Raw genomic sequence first — 23,463 nt, forward strand, 5'->3', positions numbered from 1 at the left:
CAAAAATAGACAGTGTAAAATGCGTAATGTCTTGTTATATAGTGTAGATCGACAGGACACACACCAGGGTATTTTACATACTCTTTAAACCAAAAATAGACAGTGTAAAATTTGTACAGTCCTGTTACATAGTTACCCATAGTGCGGATCGAGAGGACACACACTAAGGGTATTTTGAGTACGCTTTAAGCTAACACTAGTCAGTGTAAAATGTGTACAGTTTTGCTATGGAGTGAGGATCGAGAGGACAGGCACTAAGCGTATTTTGCGTACGCTTTAAGCCAAAAATAGACAGTGTAAAATGTGTACAGTTTTATTATATAGTGTCGATCGACAGGACACACACAGGGGTATTTTGCGTATGCTTTCAGCCAAAAACAAATAAAAAAATGACAAATGAGAGGAGTTTTGTTAGTTCCTATACAGTCTGTGTACACCAGTAGCAGTATACTGTATAGAACTGGTAACAGTATGCAGCCGCGATGCTTGTGAATGCTTTCTGTGCACTACTGGTCCCAGGCAGCCAAACTGATGATGCAGAAAAGTGGGGTCGTAGTCCTAAAAAGGACTGTTGGGTTCTTTGCAGATGGATTCCTGCCTAAACGCTCCTTCTAACCTACACTAACGCTCTCCCTCATTCACAGCAGCTCTGTTCCTCAGCTAATCCAGCCACCGTGTCAGGCGAGCCTCAGGTGACCTGAGTTTTTATGATCCTAGGTCACCTGATCTGGCCAGCCCGTCACTACTATAGACGTGCACAGGGTTGGGGAGGAGAGGGTGAAATTTTCTCAAACGAGTACTCGAACGAGCATCAAGCATCATCTCTAGTTCTTACTGATTAGCTCGGTTTGATCTGGCTGAGGAAACAGAAATATCTTGGGCAGTCCTGTATAGTAGATGCAGCCTGCTGGAATCTAACACGATCTTTGGTTGTTACTGCAGGTTTTACATGTCCCAGCGGCACCCCCATGATCCTCCTCCTGCCCATGTGACAGGGGCGAGCTCACTACTTGCAGGATCACACAATCACACAATTTTCAACCAAAATGTATATTTTGGTAATATTTCCCATAGGAAGCCTCTAAGGAGGATTTTATGGGTTCGTTTTGTCCTGTAACTCCGCCGTGTAGCTGGCGTTACCCAGTAAAGGGATTGTGCTGGGGAATCATAAATTATAATATTTTCTCTGAACTGTAAGCCCTTTTACGTGGGATTATAATCATTCAGGTTCTTGCTGGATTTTGGGGAATTGAATGATAAATCCTGAAAATATACGGAGGCAAATACTGATGATACCCGGTAGTGATGCCATCTGGAACATGTCATCTGGAATATGCTCATCTGATACTGGCCTGATATGTAAAGCTAATAAAAGGGTTTGTTCGGTCCAGCGATGTGTTGTGGTCTAGACTTTAATACTTTCATAGTACCAGGAGACACTGAAGTTTTTTACTTCTGGAATGTCCTAATTTCCAGTAATATGGCATTATCTTATGATGGATTCCTTGTGGAGACCCGTGTGATCAGCCGGATAGCTATGACTTTAAAACATTTGATCTGATCGTTGTGTCTGACTTCACCTTCTACTCTCCATGTGTAACTCATCGGAGTTGTTGTCCGCGGGTGTCAGCTATAATAAACAGCTGACACCTGCGATGTAGGGAGGGAAATAGCAGCAACGTCAGGACGCAAAACACTATAAGGTGGTTAGTAAAGGGGGTAAGCCCTGCCACAAACTAGGCTTGAAAGGTGTGTGTGTGTGTATATGTGTAATATGGCAGCTGTGGGGACCTTCACCAAGCCCTGGGATGCTGTGACAACCCATCTAGGGCTGTGGAGTTAAAGTAGTGGAGTCAGAGTTCAATTTCGGTGGAGTTTGAGTCAGTAGGTATGTACCAACTTTGGCTTATACATATATGTTTTAATTAATTAAATACAGAATTTGTTTTACACATAGATAACTATTAGAGATGAGCGAGCACCAAAATGCTCGGGTGCTCGTTGCTCGAGTCGAACTTTCCGCGATGCTCGAGGGTTCGTTTCGAGTAACGAACCCCATTGAAGTCAATGGGTGACTAGAGCATTTTTGTATATCAGCCATGCTCCGCTAAGGTTTTCATTGGTGAAAATCTGCAAAACCCAAGAAAGTAATGGAAACGACACAGAAACGGATAGGGCAGCCGAGGGGCAACATGCTGGGCTGCATTTCAGGTTCCCAGGTCCCACTATTAAGCCACAATAGCGGCAAGAGTGGGCCCTCCCCCCAACAATTTTTACTTCGGACAAACCCTCATTAGTAAGCCACACCTTAGCTAAGCACCTCACTACCTCCAACTAAGCACAAGCACTGCCTGCGGGACACACCCCTGCCTCTTCTCCTGGGTTACATGCCCCCCCCCCCCCGCACGATCCAGTGTCCACAGCGCACACAAAAGTGTCCCTGCGCAGCCTTCAGCTGCCCTCATGCCACACACTGGCCTCAAAGCCACACCACACTCATGTCTATTTATAAGTGCGTCTGCCATGAGGAGGAACCGGAGGCACACACTGCAGAGGGTTGGCAGGGCCAGGCAGCGACCCTCTTTAAAAGGGGCGGGGCAATAATCCACAATGCTGTACAGAAGCAATGAGAAAACCAATCCTGTGCCACCTCCGTCAGGAGCTGCAAACGTGGGCATAGCAATGGGAAATCCATGTGCCACACAGTATTCATTCTGTCAAGGTGTCGCATAGCTAAATCGACACTGCAAGGGAAAATCCATCTGCACTCTGCCCCCTACCCAAGTCAGTCAGTGCCTTTGTGCCAGAAAGGTCAAACACCGCAATGGGAACAAAGTTTGCACCAACAGCATAGGTGGGTCCTAGGAAACCCAAGACATAAACATAAAATTGATCTGAGTGGCCAAACATGGCAGACTTGCACTGCGCCCACGGCATAGGCCCGGCCCACAGATTCAGCAATCCTAGGCAGGAAGCGAACTTTCACTGCACCCAGGACATAGGCCTCTGCACAAACGCTCAGCAATCGCGTGCCTACAGCGGACTTCAATGCTAGCGTAGCTGTGCACGTCTCATTAGCGCTGTATTGCTCCTGTAGTTTGTCCCAATGCATTCCCCCGGATAGTAGAGCTAACGTCAGATTAAATACAGGTGGGCTTTGGCCCACACTGCATGTCCCAGTCAGACTGGGGTTCTTCATAAGTAGACACAGGCAGGTACAACTCTGTGTGGACCGACAGCATGGCTGGGTCCCAAGAAGCCACCGGCGTTACATAAATAAATCCCATTGCATTGCCCAGCACAGCTGAGGTAACGTCAGATTAAATGCAGGTGGGCTTCGGCCCACACTGCATGCCCCAGTCTGACCGGGGTTTTTAATACATAGACACAGGCAGGTACAAATCCCTAATGTGCAGTCCCTGTGGACCCAAAGCATGGGTGGCTCCCTGGAACCCAGCGGCGGTACATAAACAAATCCCATTGCAGTGCCCTGGACAGCAGAGCTAATGTCATATTAAATACAGGTGGGCTTCGACCCACACTGCATGCCCCAGTCAGACTGGGGTTCTTCATAAGTAGACACAGGCAGGTACAACTCTGTGTGGACCGACAGCATGGGTGGGTCCCAGGAAGCCACCGGCGTTACATAAATAAATCCCATTGCATTGCCCAGCACAGCTGAGGTAACGTCAGATTAAATGCAGGTGGGCTTTGACCCACACTGCATGCCCCAACCTGACCGGGGTTTTTAATACATAGACACAGGCAGGTACAAATCCCTAATGTGATGTCCCGTTTGGACCCCAACCTGACCGGGGTTTTTAATACATAGACACAAGCAGGTACAAATCCCTAATGTGAAGTCCGTGTGGACCCAAAGCATGGGTGGCTCCCTGGAACCCACCGGCGGTACATAAACAAATCCCATTGCAGTGCCCTGAACAGCAGAGCTAACGTTAGATACAATACAGGTGGGCTTCGGCCCACACTGCATGCCCCAGTCAGACTGGTAATATGTACCTTAACAGTAACCGCATTGGTGGGAAAGCGGTCGCGACTGCGAACCTAGTAGCGCGGTTTTATTTAGTTGGTTTTCGGAATGTGGCCAGGATTAAGTGGGCCATGGCGGGGGAATGGTGGGGGGGGGGGCTCTCTTATTGTGTAGTTAAAGGTAAAATTCTTGGACTGCCACCAGATGGACCAATGCAAAGGCATTTGCCAAGAATGTTTTCATTGTTGGAGGAGGAGGGGGATGTTTTTGAGGCAGTACGTGTCCTCTCCATGTGTCCGTGGTTATATGCACCTTAACAGTAATCGCGTTGGTGGGAAATGGCCTCGCTGCCATCATGTCCTTGGGAAGCCTCCGTTTTACCACTCCAGTGACATAGCATTAGCAGCGGTAAAGGCAGAGCCCAGAATTAGTAACATTTCAGCGGTAGCATTAGGGACAAGCCCCAGTAACATTTCAGTAGCAACAGTATAGTCAGACCCCAGTCACATTTCATTGGCAGCAGTGCAGACAGACCCCAGTCACATTTCATTGGCAGCAGTGCAGACAGACCCCAGTCACATTTCATTGGCAGCAGAGCAGACAGACCCCAGTCACATTTCATTGGCAGCAGTGCAGACAGACCCCAGTCACATTTCATTGGCAACAGTGCAGACAGACCCCAGTAACATTTCAGTGGCAGCATTAGAGACAGGCCCCAGTAATATTTCAGTAGCAACAGTTTAGACACACCCCTGTAACATTTCAGTTCCAGCAGTGCAGACAGACCTCAGTAACATTTCATTGGCAGCAGTGAAGACAGACCCCAGTAACATTTCAGTAGCAACAGTATAGACAGACCCCAGTAAAACTTCAGTTCCAGAAGTGCAGACAGACCCCAGTGACATTTCATTGGCAGCAGTGCAGACAGACCCCAGTGACATTTCATTGGCAGCAGCGCAGACAGACCCCAGTGACATTTCATTGGCAGCAGTGCAGACAGACCCCAGTGACATTTCATTGGCAGCAGTGCAGACAGACCCCAGTGACATTTCATTGGCAGCAGTGCAGACAGACCCCAGTGACATTTCATTGGTAGCAGTACAGACAGACCCCAGTGACATTTCATTGGCAGCAGTGCAGACAGACCTCAGTAACATTTCATTGGCAGCAGTGCAGATAGACCCCAGTAACATTTCATTGGCAGCAGTGCAGACAGACCCCAGTAACATTAACGTAGAAGCATTATGGGCAAAGCAGCAGATTCACATTTCCCTGGCAGCAGTGTAGGGAGAGCACAGCATTTGTAACATTTCAGTAGTAGCAGTATAGACAGGCCCCAGTAACATTTTCGTCAAAGCAGTATGGGCAGATCCCACTATTTGTTACATTTCTGTTATAGCAGTATAGACCTGCCCCAGTAACATTTCCGTTGAAGCATTATGGGCAGAGCCCAGTATTAGTTGAATTACAGTAGTAACAGTATACACCAACCAAGGTAACATTTCAGTAGCAGAAGTATCGGCAGACCGAAGTAACATTTCTGTTGCAGAAGTCTAATCAGACCCCTCAAGCATTACAGTGACAGAAGTATAGGTAGGCAGAACAGAGTTACATTTCTGTAGCACAAGTGTATGCCAACCCGAGACACAGTGGTGTACCATGAGTGCAGGCGAAGCCCATAAAAATTACTTGGATTACATTGAAGCGAGGGCTTGAAAAATTGGTGTACTGACAGTACAAATGTACCCCAGAAAAATTGCCCATGCCCAACCCAGAGGGCAGGTGAAACCCATTAATCGCTTAGCGTACTGTGGCTTAATTTTTAACTAGGCCTGGAGACAGCCCAGTCTAAAAGACAATTGGTTCAGGTGGAAGTTTCAATGCTTTAATGAGAATTGAAACAGATAAATATTATTTAGAAAAGTTATATGAGCCTTTTGGCCCACAGAAAAATTGCCCATTCGCGGTGATTACGAGAGGTTTCAGGAGGAGGAGCCGGAGGAGGAGGACGAATATCATACACAGATTGACAAAGTTCTTTAGGTAGCGCTGCTGTCCGCTGCTGGAGAAGAGAAGTCTGGGGAAATCCAGGCTTTGTTCATCTTTATGAGTGTAAGCCTGTCGGCGCTGTCAGTTGACAGGCGGGTACGCTTGTCCGTGATGATTCCCCCAGCTGCACTAAACACCCTCTCTGACAAGACGCTAGCCGCAGGGCACGCCAACACCTCCAGGGCATACAGCGCGAGTTCGGGCCACGTGTCCAGCTTTGACACCTAGTAGTTGTACGGGGCAGAGGCGTCACGGAGGACGGTGGTACGATCGGCTGCGTACTCCCTCACCATCTTCTTACAGTGCTCCCTCCGACTCAGCCTGGACTGGGGAGGTGTGAGACAGTCTTGCTGGGGAGCTATAAAGCTGGCAAAGGCCTTGGAGAGTGTTCCCTTGCCTGCGCTGAACATGCTGCCTGATCTCCGCGCCTCCCCTTCTACGTGGCCCTCGGAACTGCGCCTTCTGCCGCTAGCGCTGTCAGATGGGAAGTTTACCATCAGTTTGTCCACCATGGCCCTGTGGTATTGCATCACTCTCAAACCCCTTTCCTCTTTGGGAATGAGAGTGGAAAGGTTCTCCTTATACCGTGGGTCAAGCAGTGTGTACAACCAGTAATCCGTAGTGGCCAGAATGCGTCTAACACGAGGGTCACGAGAAAGGCATGCTAACATAAAGTCAGCCATGTGTGCCAGGGTACCTGTACGCAGCATATGGCTGTCCTCACTAGGAAGATCAATTTGAGTGTCGTCCTCCTCCTCCTCCTCTGGCCATACACGCTGAATGGATGAGAGGCAAGCTGCATGGGCACCCTCAGCAGTGGGCCCAGCTGTCTCTTTCTCCTCAGGCTCCTCCCCCTCCTCCTCCACGCGCTGAGATATAGACATGAGGGTGCTCTGACTATCCAGCGACATACTGTCTTCCCCTCGCCTCCGTTTACGCCTGCAAAGCATCAGCCTTTATGCTTTGCAGGGAAATTCTCAAGAGGCATAGCAGGGAAATGGTGACGCTAATGATTGCAGCATCGCCGCTCACCATCAGGGTGGACTCCTCAAAGTTTCCAAGGACTTGGCAGATATCTGCCATCCAGCCCCACTCCTCTGTAAAGAATTGAGGAGGCTGACTCCCACTTCACCGTCCATCTTGGAGTTGGTATTACACTATAGCTCTACGCTGCTCATACAGCCTGGCCAACATGTGAAGCGTAGAGTTCCACTGTGTGGGCACGTCGCAAAGCAGTCGGTGCACTGGCAGATTAAACCAATGTTGCAGGGTGGCAGCGTCCGTGTGGGACTTGCGGAAATGTGCGCTGACCCGGCGTACCTTGCCGAGGAGGTCTGACAAGTGTGGGTAGCCTTTCAGAAATCGTTGAACCACCAAATTAAAGATGTGGGCCAGGCATGGCACGTGCGTGAGGCTGCCGAGCTGCAGAGCCGCCACCAGGTTACGGCCGTTGTCACACACGACCATTCCCGATGGGAGGCTCAGTGGCGAAAGCCAGCGGTTGGTCTGCTCTGTCAGACCGTGCAACAGTTCGTGTGCCGTGTGCCTCTTCTCTCCTAAGCTGAGTAGTTTCAGCACGGCCTGCTGACGCTTGCCCACCGCTGTGCTGCCGCGCCACGCGACACCGACTGCTGGCGACGTGCTGCTGGTGACAAGTCTTGATTGCGAGGTAGAGGTTGCGTTGGAGGAGGAGGAAGGTTTAGTGGAGGTGGCATACACCGCTGCAGATACCAGCACCGATCTGGGGCCCACAATTCTGGGGGTGGGTAGTACATGAGCGGTCCCAGGCTCTGACTCGGTCCCAGCCTCCACTAAATTCACCCAATGTGCCGTCAGGGAGATATAGTGGCCCTGCCCGCCTGCGCTTGTCCACATGTCCGTTGTTAAGTGGACCTTGGCAGAAACCGAGTTGGTGAGGGCGCGTACGATGCTGCGTGAGACGTGGTCGTGCAGGGCTAGGACGGCACACCGTGAAAAATAGTGGCGACTGGGGACAGAGTAGCACGGTGCTGCCGCCGCCATCATGTTTTTGAACGCCTCAGTTTCTACCAGCCTGTAGGGGAGCATCTCCAGGCTGATCAATTTGACTATGTGGACATTTAAAGCTTGAGCGTGCGGGTGCGTGGTGGCGTATTTGCGCTTTCGCTCCAACGATTCTCTTAGCGACAGCTAGACGCTGCGTTGAAAGACATTGCTGAATGGGGCAGAGGACAGCAGAGGTGAGGGTGTGGGTCCAGGCCAGGAGACAGTCGTGCCTGTGTCCTGAGAGGGGGTTGGTTCTTAGTGGCAGGTTGGGGCCCAGGGGGAGAGGCAGTGGCGCAAGCTGGAGGTGGTGAACAGCCTTCGTCCCACCTTGTGGGGTGCTTGGCCATCATATGCCTGCGCATGCTGGTGGTGGTGAGGCTTGTGGTGGTGGCTCCCCGGCTGATCTTGGCGCGACAAAGGTTGCACACCACTGTTCGTCGGTCTCACGGCGTCTCAGTGAAAAACTGCCACACATTAGAGCACCTTGGACTCTGCACGGTGGCTTGGCGCGAGGGGGTGCTTTGGGAAACAGCTGGTGGATTATTCGCTCTTGCCCTGCCTCTACCCCTGGCCACCCCACTGCCTATTCCAACCTGTCCTGCGGCTGCAATTGCCACCCCCTCTGAAGACCTGTCCTCAGTTGGCTTATCACACCAGGTGGGGTCAGTCACCTCATTGTCCAGCGGCTCTTCCTCCGAATCCTCTGTGTGCCCCTACCTCAGACTTACTGCCCTTACTACTACCTCACTGATAGACAACTGTGTTTCATCGTCATCGTCCTCCCCACCCACTGAAAGCTCTTGAGACAGTTGCCGGAAGTCCCCAGCCTCATCCCCTGGACCCCTGGAACTTTCCAAAGGTTGGGCATCGGTCACGACAAACTCCTCCGGTGGGAAAGGAACCATTGCTGCCCAATCTGGGCAGGGGCCCAAGAACAGTTCCTGGGAGTCTGCCTGCTCCTCAGAATGTGTCATTTTCATGGAGTGAGGAGGCTGGGAGGAAGGAGGAGCAGCAGCCAGAGGATTCAGAGTTGCAGCAGTGGACAGCGTAGAAGACTGGGTGGTCGATACATTGCTGGATGCACTTTCTGCCATCCACGACAGGACCTGCTCACACTGCTCGGTTTTTAATAAAGGTCTACCGCGTGGACCCAAAAATTGTGATATGAAGCTGGGGACCCCAGAAACTGTCCTCTCTCCTACTCCCGCAGCAGCCGGCTGTGATTCACCTGGACCAGGAACTCGTCCTATGCCCACACCCTCACGTGGACCTCGACTGTGACCGCGTCCACGTCCTCTACCCCTACCCCTCAGCATGCTGGATTAAGAATCGAGCAGAGACAGAGCGGTGTAAAAATGTTTGTGAATTATTGCCGCGCAGTTGCTGGCTGCGAGCGGTAATATAACGCTAAATGAAGCCAGAGATAAATTATAAGGAAGGTTGCACTTAGGCCTAGCTGTGAACTATGCAGTTTGGATGGGCGTGAAGTCCCACAGGCCACGCAGGCAAATGCACTGGGTAACCGGTAGCCGTAAAAAGGAATTTTTAAAAAAAATCTCCTTATTTTACTCTGCAGTGCAGGCTGAGGCTAGGCAGTGTGTATTGCACTTTCAATCTATGGGCGTCGGGCAGACCGTGAACTTCTGAGACAGCACACGTATAACACAGAGCATTGTAGAAAATGTGTGGTTTCTTGGCGTACACTTAGAGGCAGACTGCAGTGAGGTTACGCAAAGTGCGGACAGAAATATGTTTAAATAAAGGCTGCACGCAGGCTAGGCTGTGCAATACAAAGGTACTACAACTCCCAGCAACCACGGAGTTAAATGCACGCGGCTGCAGGTTGCCCTAAGAAGAACCGTTGGGGTTCTTGTAGACAGGATTCTACACTACTACTCTCCCTGCCTGACCAATAGTGCCCCTATACTCAAGTACAGACTGCAGCCTGAGAACGCTACAGCCTGCACGCCCGATATACATTAAAAAGAAATTTGTGCAAAACTGCTCATAGCAGCCACAACAGTAATGCACTAGGTGAGCTGTGGCCCTAAGAAGGGCCGTTGTGGTTCTTGAAGACGCTAACACTGTCCCTATAGCAGCAGCAGCATCAGCAGCACTGTCCCTAATCTCTCTTAGTGTGTGTCTGTGGCGAGCCGCGGGCGGGGCAGATTTAAATACTCGGGGGTCACTTGATCTCACCAGCCACTCACTGCAGGGGGGTGGGATAGGGCTGGAATGTCACAGGAGGAAGTTGTAATGCCTTCCTTGTGTTTCTATTGGCCAGAAAAGGGCGCAAATTTCTCAGGGAAGGAAATGTAATGGAGTCAAGTGCCGAGTGGTGCTCGCCTCGAGTAACGAGCATCTCGAACACCCTAATGCTCGAACGAGTATGCTCGCTCATCTCTAATAACTATGTGTTTTATGTCCATCATTTTAATAATAAAATATTTAGTTTTGTTTTAGCTTCTCGTTTTCACCTTAATTTTCCTATTATTTATAGACATTCAGGACCGTCACAAGAAACATTTAAATGAAAAAACTGAGAAACTTCTAGAAAACAAACTTCCAAGATGTGACCAGCAAAAGGAAAGATTTCCATTCTGTACGCGTTATGTGAACCTCATTGTTGTACCCACTGATCACTTTAGGAAACGCTCTGAGAATGAGCTTTTAGAGACTGGGGTAAAACATGAGGAATATTTAAAGAAAGCCCAAATTGAATTACAACATATTTCCCCCAACAAGATGTTCCGCTGGAGCCACAAATCCAAACTTGTGCCACATGTGGTAATGGTGAGCGGAGTGCCCGGTGTAGGGAAGACCACACTTATGCAGAAGTTTGTCTATGACTGGGTGAAGGGCGATCTCTATCAGAGATTCTCTTTTGTCTTTTTCTTCAAATTCCGAGAACTCAACAGACTAAAGGAGGTTAGTCTAGAGACAATGATCCTTCATCAGTACCCATATCTAGGGGAGCAGCTTGGGAAGATCTTACAAGATCCAGAGAAACTTCTCTTCATATTTGATGGATTAGATGAAAGCAATCATATCATGGATTTCACATCAAGTCACTTGTGCTCTAATCCTAAACATCCCGAACATTGTGGTCAGATTGTGGTTAGTCTGGTGAGAAAGTCTCTTCTTAATGGTTGTTCTGTCCTAATGACCAGTCGTCCAACCAGATTGGCATCAATTGATTGTGACATATTCCAGCGAATAGTGGAGATCATTGGGTTTTTTACAGAAGAGCGAAAGATGTACTTTAAAAACTTCTTCTCCGACCCGGAACTGGCAGAAAAGGCTTTTAATTACGTGAAAGAGAATGATACGTTGTACACGTTCTGTTACCTCCCGTCCTACTGCTGGATCATCTGTACTGTATTATCCATGAGCTTCCAGACAACAAGTAGTGGTCAGCCGGTGTCATTATTACCCAAAACGGTGACACAACTCTTTGTGATATTTGTCGCTAACATTCTGTTCAATCACAGCCTGTACAAAAGTGATGCTAAGAAGATCCTGCAGTCTATCGGATGGATGGCCGAACGTGGAGTCATGAATCACAGTGTTGTTTTTGATGAGGGAGATCTGGATTGTTTCCATGTGGACAATCAGTCAAAGCTCTTATCAAGTTTTCTGATGGAATCTGAGCCTGGGACCTATTCCTTCTTACATCTCACTCTTCAGGAATTTATCTCTGCCTTGGTGCATTATATTGATTATTCTTCTGAGATGTTACAGAATTCACTAGAAGAAGCCAAATCCCATCCTGATGGGCGGGGTGAGATATTCCTCCGTTTCCTGTGTGGTCTATCAGACGGCGCCACCAGCTCAATACTAAAGGAATATCTGGGCACACAAGCAGCTCAGGCTTCAAACCATGTTATCACTTGGATGAAGGACTTAATTCTAGAAGAACAGAGGGCAAGTAATGACATGAAACATCTACTCAGGACTTTCTACTATCTGTTTGAGACCCGGAATAAGATTTTAGTGTTGGAATCTATAAAATCACACATAAAAGTTGACCTTTCTCGTGTTCACATGTCGGCTCTGGACTGCACAGTGTTGGCATTTATTCTGGAAACCTGCATAAATATAAAAGAACTTGATCTAAGTGAATGTCACTTAGATGATGAAGGGTTGAATAGACTTGCACCAGCGTTACATAACCTGCAGATTCTGAGGTAATATACTAGTTATTTTTTTATTATTCTAATATTAAGGTTCTGACAAACATCTTATAAACTTATTACATTTATACATCATGCCTGTTAGTATTATGGTCCTGCTATAAAGTAGATGGGGTCAGATTTCTGTGGTAATGCTACGGTCCTTTTACACGGAGTGATTTGCTTCAGTAGAACGTGCTGATCAACAATATCTGGGCTCGTCTGCCGGCCTTTATATGGGATGATGCAGGTTCTATTAGAGGACAGATGACCCTTAACAGAGCTGTCATTGGTCCACTGTACATCTTCTTGTTTACACAGGCAGCAGGGCCGTATCTACAGCTCCTCTTCTAGGTACACTCGTACAAAGTCAGGGGTTTGTAGGGTTGCAGTCCGGTGTGATATGATTAGCCAAATTCTATCAAACAAGTGATAATGATCATCTTTTTTAATATTCACATTACCATTTAAAAGATTTAGAACACCTCCATTGTCCAGTTATCTTTGGTATCAACACAGTTCAAGTCCAGCAAATAATGTGAAGAGGTTCAAGATTAAGTTAGAAACATAAAAATATTATGATATTTAACATGAAATGTATCATTAGTCTGAATTTATGATTTTAACTTTTTTTTTGAGGGAACACATCAAGGACCGCTGCTCTGCAGCACAGAAAGCGAAGGATGATGTGAAATTAACTGCAAACTATTCCTACAGGTGTCTCAACTTTTGTAGATTACTTTCAAACCCTCCGTTGCAACACTGGTTTTATAAAATCAGACTACATTATAACACTCTCTAGCACAGGATTTGGACAGTTTTGCTCTTCAGGACAGAACATATTTCTATCACAGTGGCAAGAAAAAGGCAATTAAATAAAGACAGACAATTAGAACCCTTAGGGCTCGCCTACAATAGCGAATTTGTGCAACATATTATGCCCTTAATACACAGTAAATAAAACCCATTGGTTCTAATGGGTTCATTCACGTGCATATTTTTTCACGTAATATTCGGTCCAGTGAAAAAAAAGCAGAATGTCGTATTTTGGTGCGTATTACAGTGTTATATGCCATTGAAGTGAATGGGCCAGTGCAAATACACAGTTAATATTCAGCTTCCGCAGTTTCTCCTCCCTGTGAAGTGCTGACTGCCGCCCAGCCGGCGCATGCGCAGAGCGGAGTCGGCGCATCGGGAGTGACATTTCTGTGCGGGCCTTTGCGAGACCCACACAGAAATAGAACATGCCGCGATTTGTTTTCCGCGTGTTTTTTCATGCGGAAAAATCGCGGCCGTCTGCATAGGACTGCGTTTTGCAATACAATCCTGTGCAAGTGGGAACCATATCCTCAGGTGTACGCCTAGTTCGTCAGAGATTCATATTACAACAAGACAATCATCCAAAACATACTTCTAGGTTTTGTCAGAACTACTTAAAGGGGTTGTCCCGCGCCGAAACAGGTTTTTTTTTTTTCAACCCCCCCCCCCCCCCCCCGTTCGGCGCGAGACAACCCCGATGCAGGGACTTAAAAAAAAAACAGCACAGCGCTTACCTGAATCCCCGCGCTCCGGTGACTTCTATACTTACCGGTTGAAGATGGCCGCCGGGATCTTCTTCCTCCGTGGACCGCAGCTCTTCTGTGCGGTCCATTGCCGATTCCAGCCTCCTGATTGGCTGGAATCGGCACGTGACGGGGCGGAGCTACACGGAGCTACATGGAGCCCCATTGAGAAGAGAAGAAGGCCCGGACTGCGCAAGCGCGTCTAATTTGGCCATTAGACGGCGAAAATTAGACGGCAACCATGGAGACGAGGACGCCAGCAACGGAGCAGGTAAGTGAATAACTTTTTATAACCTCTGTATGGCTCATAATTAATGCACAATGTACATTACAAAGTGCATTATTATGGCCATACAGAAGTGTATAGACCCACTTGCTGCCGCGGGACAACCCCTTTAAGAAGACAAGAAGACGCCAGTAGGCTTCAAGGAATAGAATGAGCTGCTTAGTCTCCAGACATAAACCTCAACACATTTGTGGGAACTTCTGTAACAATGTTGGGTAGACATTTCTGAACAATATCTTAACGCAGTAGTAGAAAGAATATCTGGATGGTGTAAAGCTACAGGGGGCGATTGTGAAGATTTAAAAATCTAGATTTAATTTGGTGTAACAAAGTTAATGCATTATTTATATTCAGAGTATAGTGAGTGAAGGAGTTATAGTGTATAAGATCATGTATGTGATAAGATGTGTATGTGACAAGGAATTTCGTTTCACCGTTTGCCAAAGTTAAGAGCCCTTGGGTGGCTGTAAACATGGGCTGTGTATTAATATAATCTCTACCCTCAACCACAGAGGAGGCCATATATTATTAGGAGCATGCAGGGGTATTATTACTAAGTGGAGCCACAGAAGAGGTCACTATTATTATTTGGGGCCATAGCAGGCACATTATTACCATGGGGAGGCAATAAAAGGTTGATTATGGCTGGTACCAGAATGAAGGGGGGAGGTTAGTGATGATCTTAGCGCAGAGAAAAATAAACTGAATACAGACTATTGCAGAAAGGGACAACATAACCTGTGATCACTGGAGGTAACTGCACTGCAATCACTATCACTATGCAGAGAACATTATATGGCGACTGTATTACTTAGCGGTATACTAAGGCTGAGCCACTGTAACTAAGCTTGCCACATTATAAAGGTTGTATAATAGAACATGTATACTTTTTTGGCAGGTTCTGGCACTATATTTATTGTTATGGGGTTGGTTTTGGTGCTGTGTATTTATGGTTCTGGTGTTAGCTCTAAACAAGAGTGGGAAGTCTACACACAGCCAAAACCCACCCATCCGCGGTGGCCAATGGTCACACAATCCTTCCAGTAATTTGTGTGGCCATGGCTTGGCTAGCTGCAGCCAGCCACACTGAGGGTTGTTGCCCTAAGGGTGCATTCACATATAGCAGATTTGCTGCTCATTTTCTTTTCCGCCGTCTCATTCCAGGACCATTAACTTTTTTAGTTTTCTGTCCACTTAATCATGCGAAGGCTTGCTTTTTGTTAAGTAAACTGTATTTTTTAATTGCATCATTTGTATTGTAGAGTAGAACTATTCATTTTTTCTGGGAGACGGGGGAGGGGGGGTGCACAAATCTCACCATTGTTTTGGGGTTTTGTTTTTATGGCATTCACTGTGATCTATAAATAATATCATAGCCTAATGGTGCATTTACACTGAAAGATGATCGCTCAAAAAAAAAAAATCACTACAACAATCATCTTTGCATAACTCTTAAGAAGCTAATTAGCTACTTAAGAGTTAAATGCAGGCGGAGCGGGACACCACTGATAACTCCAAGAACAGCAGCTGTTTGTATATGCAAACAGCTGCTTTCTTCTCAGAGTTATCAACGGTCCAAAATGAGCAGCACCAACAGCACTTAGATCTGAACCCAAACTAGGGGAGGCAAGATCTGCACAGCCAACGCCTGAGATCGAACTCCACCTCTCATGCCACACCGAGTATCCAAACAAAGTTTGAGCGGCAGCAGAACAGCTGAGATGTAAAATCCAGGTCTTTTTATTCCATCCTTTAAAAAGTACAAGCAGCGACGTTTCGACCACTTAGTGGTCTTTATCAAGCATGCACTATAAACATAGTTTGCCATCAAGCATTGTGGGCACACCGCTGATGGAAGCAAACCCATAACGTGCAGGCTGGAGGGAGTGTCATATAACCGATGCAAGAACTTGACCTGAATAAGTCTGTCCCTACCGCTAATCAGAGGGGGCCAGAACCCGCCAGTATGTCCACATCCTTCCCGATAACAGATCTGGAATGTCATTGACCCACTCCTGGGTGACCCTCTCCTTCATTGGGGCCCAATACTGTATTAGCTGGGCGTAGAGATTAGACAGTGGCTTCACGAGGTTACACATCTGCGCCAGACCCTCCAACCAAACAAGTTAGGGACAGTGGTATGGACAGACCCCGAAACTAAGCCCCAATCACATGTCTTAGCTGGTAGTATCTAAAGTATGAATGTTCAGGCAAGTTATGACTTATGTGCAGTTGTAAGAAAGTGCGAAAGGTGCCCTCACTGACTGTCAGACAGGACTCTCACTCGATGAAGTCTCCAGAATGCAAACTCGGTGAAACATCGCAGGTGTGGCAAATGCGGATTGTTCCACAAGGAAGTATGCGGGGATCACATAATTTTCTCTACAGGCACCAGTTGCAAGACCCTGTGCCACACCTTGAGTTTTACGAGCATGGAAGCGGGTAGAGGGACAGTAGAAGAGAAAGGGCCACGCATCAGCAAAGCTCTCAGACTCTGATCACCCTACGCTTCAGGTCCACCACCGGGTTGTAATCTGACGAGGACAGCCACCACCCAGCATTTACCAATTGATTGGCCAGATAATAGTAGTAGGAGTGGTGTAAGGCTAGACCTCCCCAGCTCACCAGGAGGCACAGGGTTTCTAGTTTAATTCTGGGGGTGGGGAACCTGTCCACAGGATGCGTAGTACAATCCCATGGAGTGTGGAAAAAAAGCCATTTGGAACAAGGATAGGGGAGTTATGCAAGACATACGGGATCTCCGGCAGCAGTTTCATTTTAATCAAATTAATTCTGCCTACCAGGGTAAGCGGGAGAGAGGCCCAGCGTGCCACCATTCCCTCCGCACAGTCCAAAAGGTTGGTTAAATTAGGGTCACCAAAGACAGAGACATCCACCGACACCCTTATACTCAGATAAGTTGTCTGAGCTATCCAGCTCAGTGGGGCGGGCAGGGGAAGCTCAGCAGCCGCCGAATCCACTGCAACAAGGTGAGTTTTGTCCCAATTAACCTTAATGCCAGAGTGTAGGCCAAGTGCATCAAAAATGGCGAGTGCAGAGACAAGAGACGACTTTGGGTCCTGGAGAAAGAGAAGGGTGTCATCCGCATACAGCGCTATGTGCTCTTCATAATTGCGCAGTTTGAACCCCCTTATAACTGGAAATGTCCGGACCCGAATTGGAAGGGACCCTATAGCGAAGCCAAACAAGGACGGGGACAGAGGGCAGCCCTGTTGTGTGCTGCAACAGGGGAAACTGGGCAGAAACATGGACATTGGTTTTAACATTGGCCACTGGAGAGTCGTAGAGGATCCGTACCCATTTACTAAACGTTGGCCCAAATCCAAACCACCGCATCACTGCCCACAAGTATCTCCACCCCACTGAGTTGAAGGCTTTTGCCTGATCTGTAAACACCAGGGTGCGCTTCCCACAGTTAGTGTTCATACGTCAGATGATCAAAAAGTCACCTTAAATTCATGTCTGTGCTTGTGCCAGGCATGAAACCAGACTGGTCAGCATGTATAATTTCTCCGAAGATCGAGTTCATGCAGTATTTTTGCAAGAATCTTTACATCGTTGTTGAGGAGTGAAATGGGCCGGTCTGAGCCGCAGTCCGCATGATCTTTTCCAGCTTTAGGGATCGTGACAATTAGGGCCTTGCGCATGGTATCTGACAAGACTCCATCTCGCAGGCTACAATTATATAACTTTAGGAGCCAGGGGGCCAGGAAATCTGAATTCTTTTTATACCATTCCCTAGGAAGCCCATGCACACCCGGGGATTTCCTATTGGGGAGTGACTTAATGGCATCTGTTATTTTCTCTATGCTTAGGACACCATCAAGATAGGCCATACTGGACTGGCTCAGCGTAGAAAAGAGAATGTTATCAAGATAGCGTGTGAGTTGTTCATCAGAGCAGCTAAGTTTAGAGGTGTATAGATTTCTATAAAAATAGGCAAACGTTTGGTTGACTAGTTGTGGGTCATCTATCTGGGCGTAACTGGTGCTTGTTTAGTTCTAGGTATGTTTCCGGGGAGGGATTCTCTATGTGCCTGGCCTCTGCAGCAACAAGACGGCGCTCCAAGTCAAGCCGGGTGGCCTGCCGTGACCTTCTGTACCCAGCTATGGGCGACGTGAAGGACCCTCTAGTAAAAGCCTTAAAAGCATCCCATACAATTAGCTCTTAGGCCGTCCCCTCATTAACCCCCCAGTACATTCCCATCTCTTGCCCAGCATATTCCTGCACCTCTCCCTGTGCTAGCCATAGGGGACTAAGTCTCCATAAAGGATGAATACACTCCACTCCGAGGTCAAGGACCAATTGAAGTGGGAAATGATCTGATATGTCTCTGGGCAGATAGGATACATCATGCACCATGGGGAGACATTCCGGGGAGCCAAAGCATAAATCAATGCAGGTAAAGTTGTTCTATGTTAAAAAGTTCCATGAGTAGGCGGTGTCATATGGGTTTTAACAGGTGCCATATTTCCTGCAGCAAGTAGGATTGAGCCCATATAGGTAGCTGGGGCAATCCCGAGGCGGTAGGAGTAAAGCGGTCCCGCACTGGATCCATAATAAGTCCCCTGCAAATATTATTGGGGTAGGCTCAAGCAAAACCACCCGTGCCATCACTTCGTGAAGGACTTTGATATCAGCAGGGCAGGGTAAATAAATATTAACCATCATGAGAAGCCGCCCCATAAAGGCGCCTTGAAGGATCAAAAAACATCCCCCGGCATCAATATGTATCTGTCGGAAAGCAAACTGGGCTGACTCCTTTAGCATAAATGGAGTAGGTGGCGTGGTACGCAGAGTCTGTAGTGGCCCGTTTAAGTGCAAGTATCCTTGAGCCCAGCAGGTGCATTTCCTGAAAAAGTATTATATGGGGGAAGTGAATCTTGGGAAAATTTAAAACCAAGGCTCTTTTAAATCCAGAGTTCATGCCTCTAACGTTCAAAGAGACTAGTTTAAGATATGTGCTAGCCATTGTGGTAGAGTTGGTCATCATCTATGAAGAGCACCCGCATATCACCTAGAGAAGAGTCGCGCCAGAAAGAGAACAAAATAAAGTAGAAAAAAAGCAGACAGCTTATACATATTAACCCCAACGAAAGCCCTTTCCCACCCTACCGATTCCCCCCCCCCCCAAACTACAGACAGGATTAGATCCCATAATTCACAGCTTTTGTAAGGGGTGTGAGGCCTGTCCCCAGAGAACTAACTAGAAAACTTTAAACGGAGAGCACAACGATAGTCATAGAACCCCCCTGCGGCAGAGTAGGAAAAACATTGTGTAAATGCGGGCAGTCCCACTATATCATATACATGCCCTGTTGCACAATAGTTTGATTCCCTGGGGTGACACCCGCAGGGCTCTTGGCCTCAAGCAGGAGGGGGGGTGTCCACCAGGGGAAGACCACAGACAGCAACACTGAAAAGAGAATGGTATTAACAGCCCACACCACATAGCAAAACTGTCCTCTCCAACAGCCGACCCCAGAAACCAGGGAGGAGGGGGAAGGGGGATAGGAAGAGGGAGGGATGAGAAGGAAAGGGGGGGTGGCATGGAAGAGTATGGTAAACCTCCTTCAGTAGTTACGTCACATGTGGATTAATGGGTCGGCCATTTCAAGGACCATTAATGTCCCAAGAACAGGATTCAGTCTTGCTTGAGTCAATTCAGAACCTCCCCTGGACTTTCAAAAAAGTAAGAGCAATTGTTCTTGATCACCTTCAGTTTATCAGGATATAACATTGCATAAACAAGCTGCTTGGAGCTTAGTAAATTCTTTGCCTATGTAAATTTTTGTCACCTCTGCTGCACCTCCAGAGAAAAATTTGGGAAAATGCTAACTGTTTGCCCCTCCACCCTCAGTGGCTCCTTCACACGATTGAGTTCCAGGATTTTATCTCTGTCCCTTTAGTTGAGTAGCTTGGTTATGAAGGCTCGCGGGGGGCCTCCAGGCGGTTGGGCTCTAGAGGCAAAGTAATGCGCCCTTTCAACACAGAGTAGAGGTGACAGATGATCCGAGCCGTACATCTGCTTGAGAAGCAATGAACTAAGTGTTTGCACCCGATCCAAGAGTGGTGTAGTGGTGTCCTCCAGGTTGGAGACACGGGTCTCAATCTCAGTCGTGCGTTCCCATAGCATTTGAACGTCCACTTGCAGTAGGCTAAAGTTTGACTGTAGGGCGTCAATTTTTTTTGTGAGAGCAGAGCAGGACTCCATGATTGCTTTGAGAATGTCAGCAATGGTTGTCCTGGATGCAGGAGGTGAAACTGGTACGTTCCCTTCAGAGGATGTGCCTTGTGGTACCATTGTATCTTGACGCCGCCGGAAGCTAGGGGTTTGACAGGAGGATCGCCCCCTGTCACACCCCTAGCTTCCGATTGGGTCAAGGCTTGAAGGCGCTCGCAGCGTCTGGATTGTTTGTTGCCAGCTCTACAGGCTTACAATGAGAGTTCCTTTGGCAGTTAGGCTAACATTAAGAGCTGTAAATGCTGGCATGTTCCAGCGGTAACATGGCAGCATTTACACCTAATAATTACAGGTCTGCGATGAAAAAATTGTAGCATATTTAATTAGTGGGTGTCAGGACAGTGTCCGGGATATGGGGGTCCCTGAGATATCCCGCAACCCCTGTCCCTGCCTACTTGCCCCCCTGGGCTAACCCCCAGGGCGACAACTGGGCGACGGTCCCTACCCTCACTAGGGAAGCGGGACACGGGAGACAAACAGACACTGAGACAAAACAACGGTAGAATGGTCAGACAATCCGGGTAGGCAACAAGAGGGTACGCAGTACGGAGGGGTCAGGCAAAAACGTAGTCAAGTCCAAAAGCAGGTGTCAGAAAAGCCGAGGTCACAAGAGCAGTCAGGATAAACGCGGGTGTAGCTGGAGAACCAAACTAACACTGGCAACGCCTGACAGGAAAACACACATATTTAAATGCTGTCAGTGCTCCCGCCCCAGAAGCTGATTGGGGCGGGGAGCCTGACAGCAGCAGGGCTAATCAGGGAGGTGCTGGGGGCACGCCCCCAGTCTTGCAGCACAGACCGTTACTAGGGAAGCCAGCCTGGTAGTCAAGTGACTAGAAGCACCAGCTGCCTCCCTAGCAACCCGGCGGCGACCAGTCTTACAGCGGCCCGGGGAGATCACCAGAACCGGGGCTCCCCTACGCCGCACTCCTGTAGCCCGGGTGGCAGGACCGGTGGTGCGGGCACGGCGGCCCCGAGAGTTGCAGGTTCTGACAGTACCCCCCCTTCTACGGGGGGACACCGGACCCCCATGGCCCGGTGCGGGTTTAAGCGGGAAAGCCCTGTGGAATGACTGGACTAGGCGTGGCGCATGAACGTCCCTGGCAGGGACCCACGTCCTATCCTCAGGGCCAAATCCTCTCCAGTGGACCAGGTACTGCAGCCCACCTCTAGCCCGTCGGGCATCCACGAGCCTTTCTACTTCATACTCCAGTTCCCCCTGTACCAGAGAGGGAGGAGGCGGGTTCTGGGTGGGGAGAACTGGAGTCACATACTTCTTAAGCAAGTTTTTGTGAAAAACCTTGTGGACCTTCCAGGGGTCAGGAAGTGCCAACTTATATGACACCGGGTTGATGACCTGAGAAACCGTAAATGGGCCAATGAACCGAGGAGCAAGTTTCAGGGAGGGAACCTTAAGTCTCAGATTCTTGGATGATAATAAAACCTGCTCCCCGACCACAAAAGGTGCAGAGATAGTACGTCTTTTATTTGCGTATTTACGCAGTTTCTCTTGGGAACCCTGAAGGTTCTTACGAACCTGGGCCCAAACTGTGCACAGTTCTTCAGCGGATATGTCAGCGGCCGGATTGTTCGAGACAAAAGGAGTAGAAAGCGAGAACCGGGGATGGAACCCATAGTTACAAAAAAAAGGTGACAGTTGGGTCGACGAGTTACCATGGTTGTTAATAGCAAATTCGGCGAGAGGTAAGTAGTTGGCCCACTGATACTGGTTATCAGAGACAAACAGTCGCAGATACTGGATAAGTTCTTGATTCATCCGTTCCGTTTGTCCGTTACTCTCGGGGTGGAAAGCGGAGGAAAAGGACAAATTAACGTTTAGATTTTTACAGAAGGCTCGCCAGAAGCGAGCGACGAACTGAACCCCTCTATCTGACACAATATCCTCGGGGATCCCATGTAACCGAACAATCTCCTTGATGAACATCTCAGACAAAAGTTTGGCGTTAGGCAACTTGCCAAGCGGAACAAAATGAGACATTTTAGAGAAACGGTCAACTATTACCCAAATGACCGTATTCCCCAGCGAGGATGGCAGATCAGTAATGAAATCCATGGACAAATGGGACCATGGCCTGGACGGAATGGGCAAGGGCAGAAGAGGACCCTCAGGACGTCTCCTGAGATTCTTCCCCCTTGCGCAAACCGGGCACGCGGACACAAATACCCGTACATCCTTGGCCATGTGCGGCCACCAATAGAGTCTGGCCGCTAACTCCAGAGTACCCCTGATGCCGGGGTGTCCAGCTAGGACTGAAGCATGTGTCTCCTCTAACACTTTCAATCTCAGTGACAACGGGACAAATAATTTGCCTTCCGGAAGGGCTTCAGGAGCAGATTGTTGAGCGGCGTGAATGAGAGGTGAAAGGTCGGAGGAGACAGCAGCGAGGACCACCCCAGGGGAGAGAATGCTCTCAGGCTCTGGCTCGGAAAGTTCCGGAGAACCAAAACTCCTAGACAGGGCATCAGCCTTGACGTTCTTAGAACCGGGTCTATAGGTAACAACAAAATTGAACCGAGAGAAAAACAAGGCCCAGCGGGCTTGCCGAGCATTTAACCTCTTAGCGGAATCTAGATAGGTGAGGTTTTTATGGTCTGTGAGTACCGTGATCTGGTGATGGGCTCCTTCCAAAAAATGCCTCCACTCTTCGAAAGCCCACTTAATCGCCAGCAATTCCCGGTTGCCTATATCATAGTTCCGTTCGGTGGAAGAAAACTTCCTAGAAAAATAGGCACACGGTCTGAGGTTGGTGAGAGTGGAGGGACCTTGGGACAGTACCGCTCCCACCCCAAACTCAGAGGCATCCACCTCCACCACAAAAGGGCTGGACAGATCCGGTTGTACTAGGACAGGTGCAGAAGAGAACGCCGCCTTTAGGGTATCGAAGGCCCTCAGAGCCTCAGAAGACCAGGTCCTCACATCTGCCCCCTTTCTGGTGAGGTCCGTTAGAGGTTTAGCCACCACGGAGAAGTCTTTAATGAATTTGCGATAGTAGTTGGCGAAGCCGAGGAAGCGTTGAAGGGCTTTCAACGACCCTGGCTGGGCCCACTCCGTGATGGCTTTCACCTTTTCAGGATCCATCTGGAAGTCGCAT

At 48.5% G+C, this 23,463-nt stretch overlaps 1 protein-coding gene across 4 annotated transcripts in view; it reads left to right on the plus strand.

Annotated features, from left to right (window-relative positions):
- Positions 1 to 23,463, plus strand: part of LOC136632018 (NACHT, LRR and PYD domains-containing protein 3-like) — a 1,080,175-nt gene that overhangs the window by 991,899 nt on the left and 64,813 nt on the right. For all 4 annotated transcript variants that reach the window (XM_066606558.1, XM_066606556.1, XM_066606554.1 and 1 more), the window contains exon 6: positions 10,566 to 12,252. In XM_066606558.1, coding sequence (XP_066462655.1) covers positions 10,566 to 12,252 — 1,687 coding nt within the window. The remainder of the gene's footprint in view (positions 1 to 10,565; positions 12,253 to 23,463) is intronic.

The sequence above is a fragment of the Eleutherodactylus coqui genome, chromosome 6, assembly GCF_035609145.1.
Source record: "Eleutherodactylus coqui strain aEleCoq1 chromosome 6, aEleCoq1.hap1, whole genome shotgun sequence".
Taxonomy (NCBI): Eukaryota; Metazoa; Chordata; class Amphibia; order Anura; family Eleutherodactylidae; genus Eleutherodactylus; species Eleutherodactylus coqui.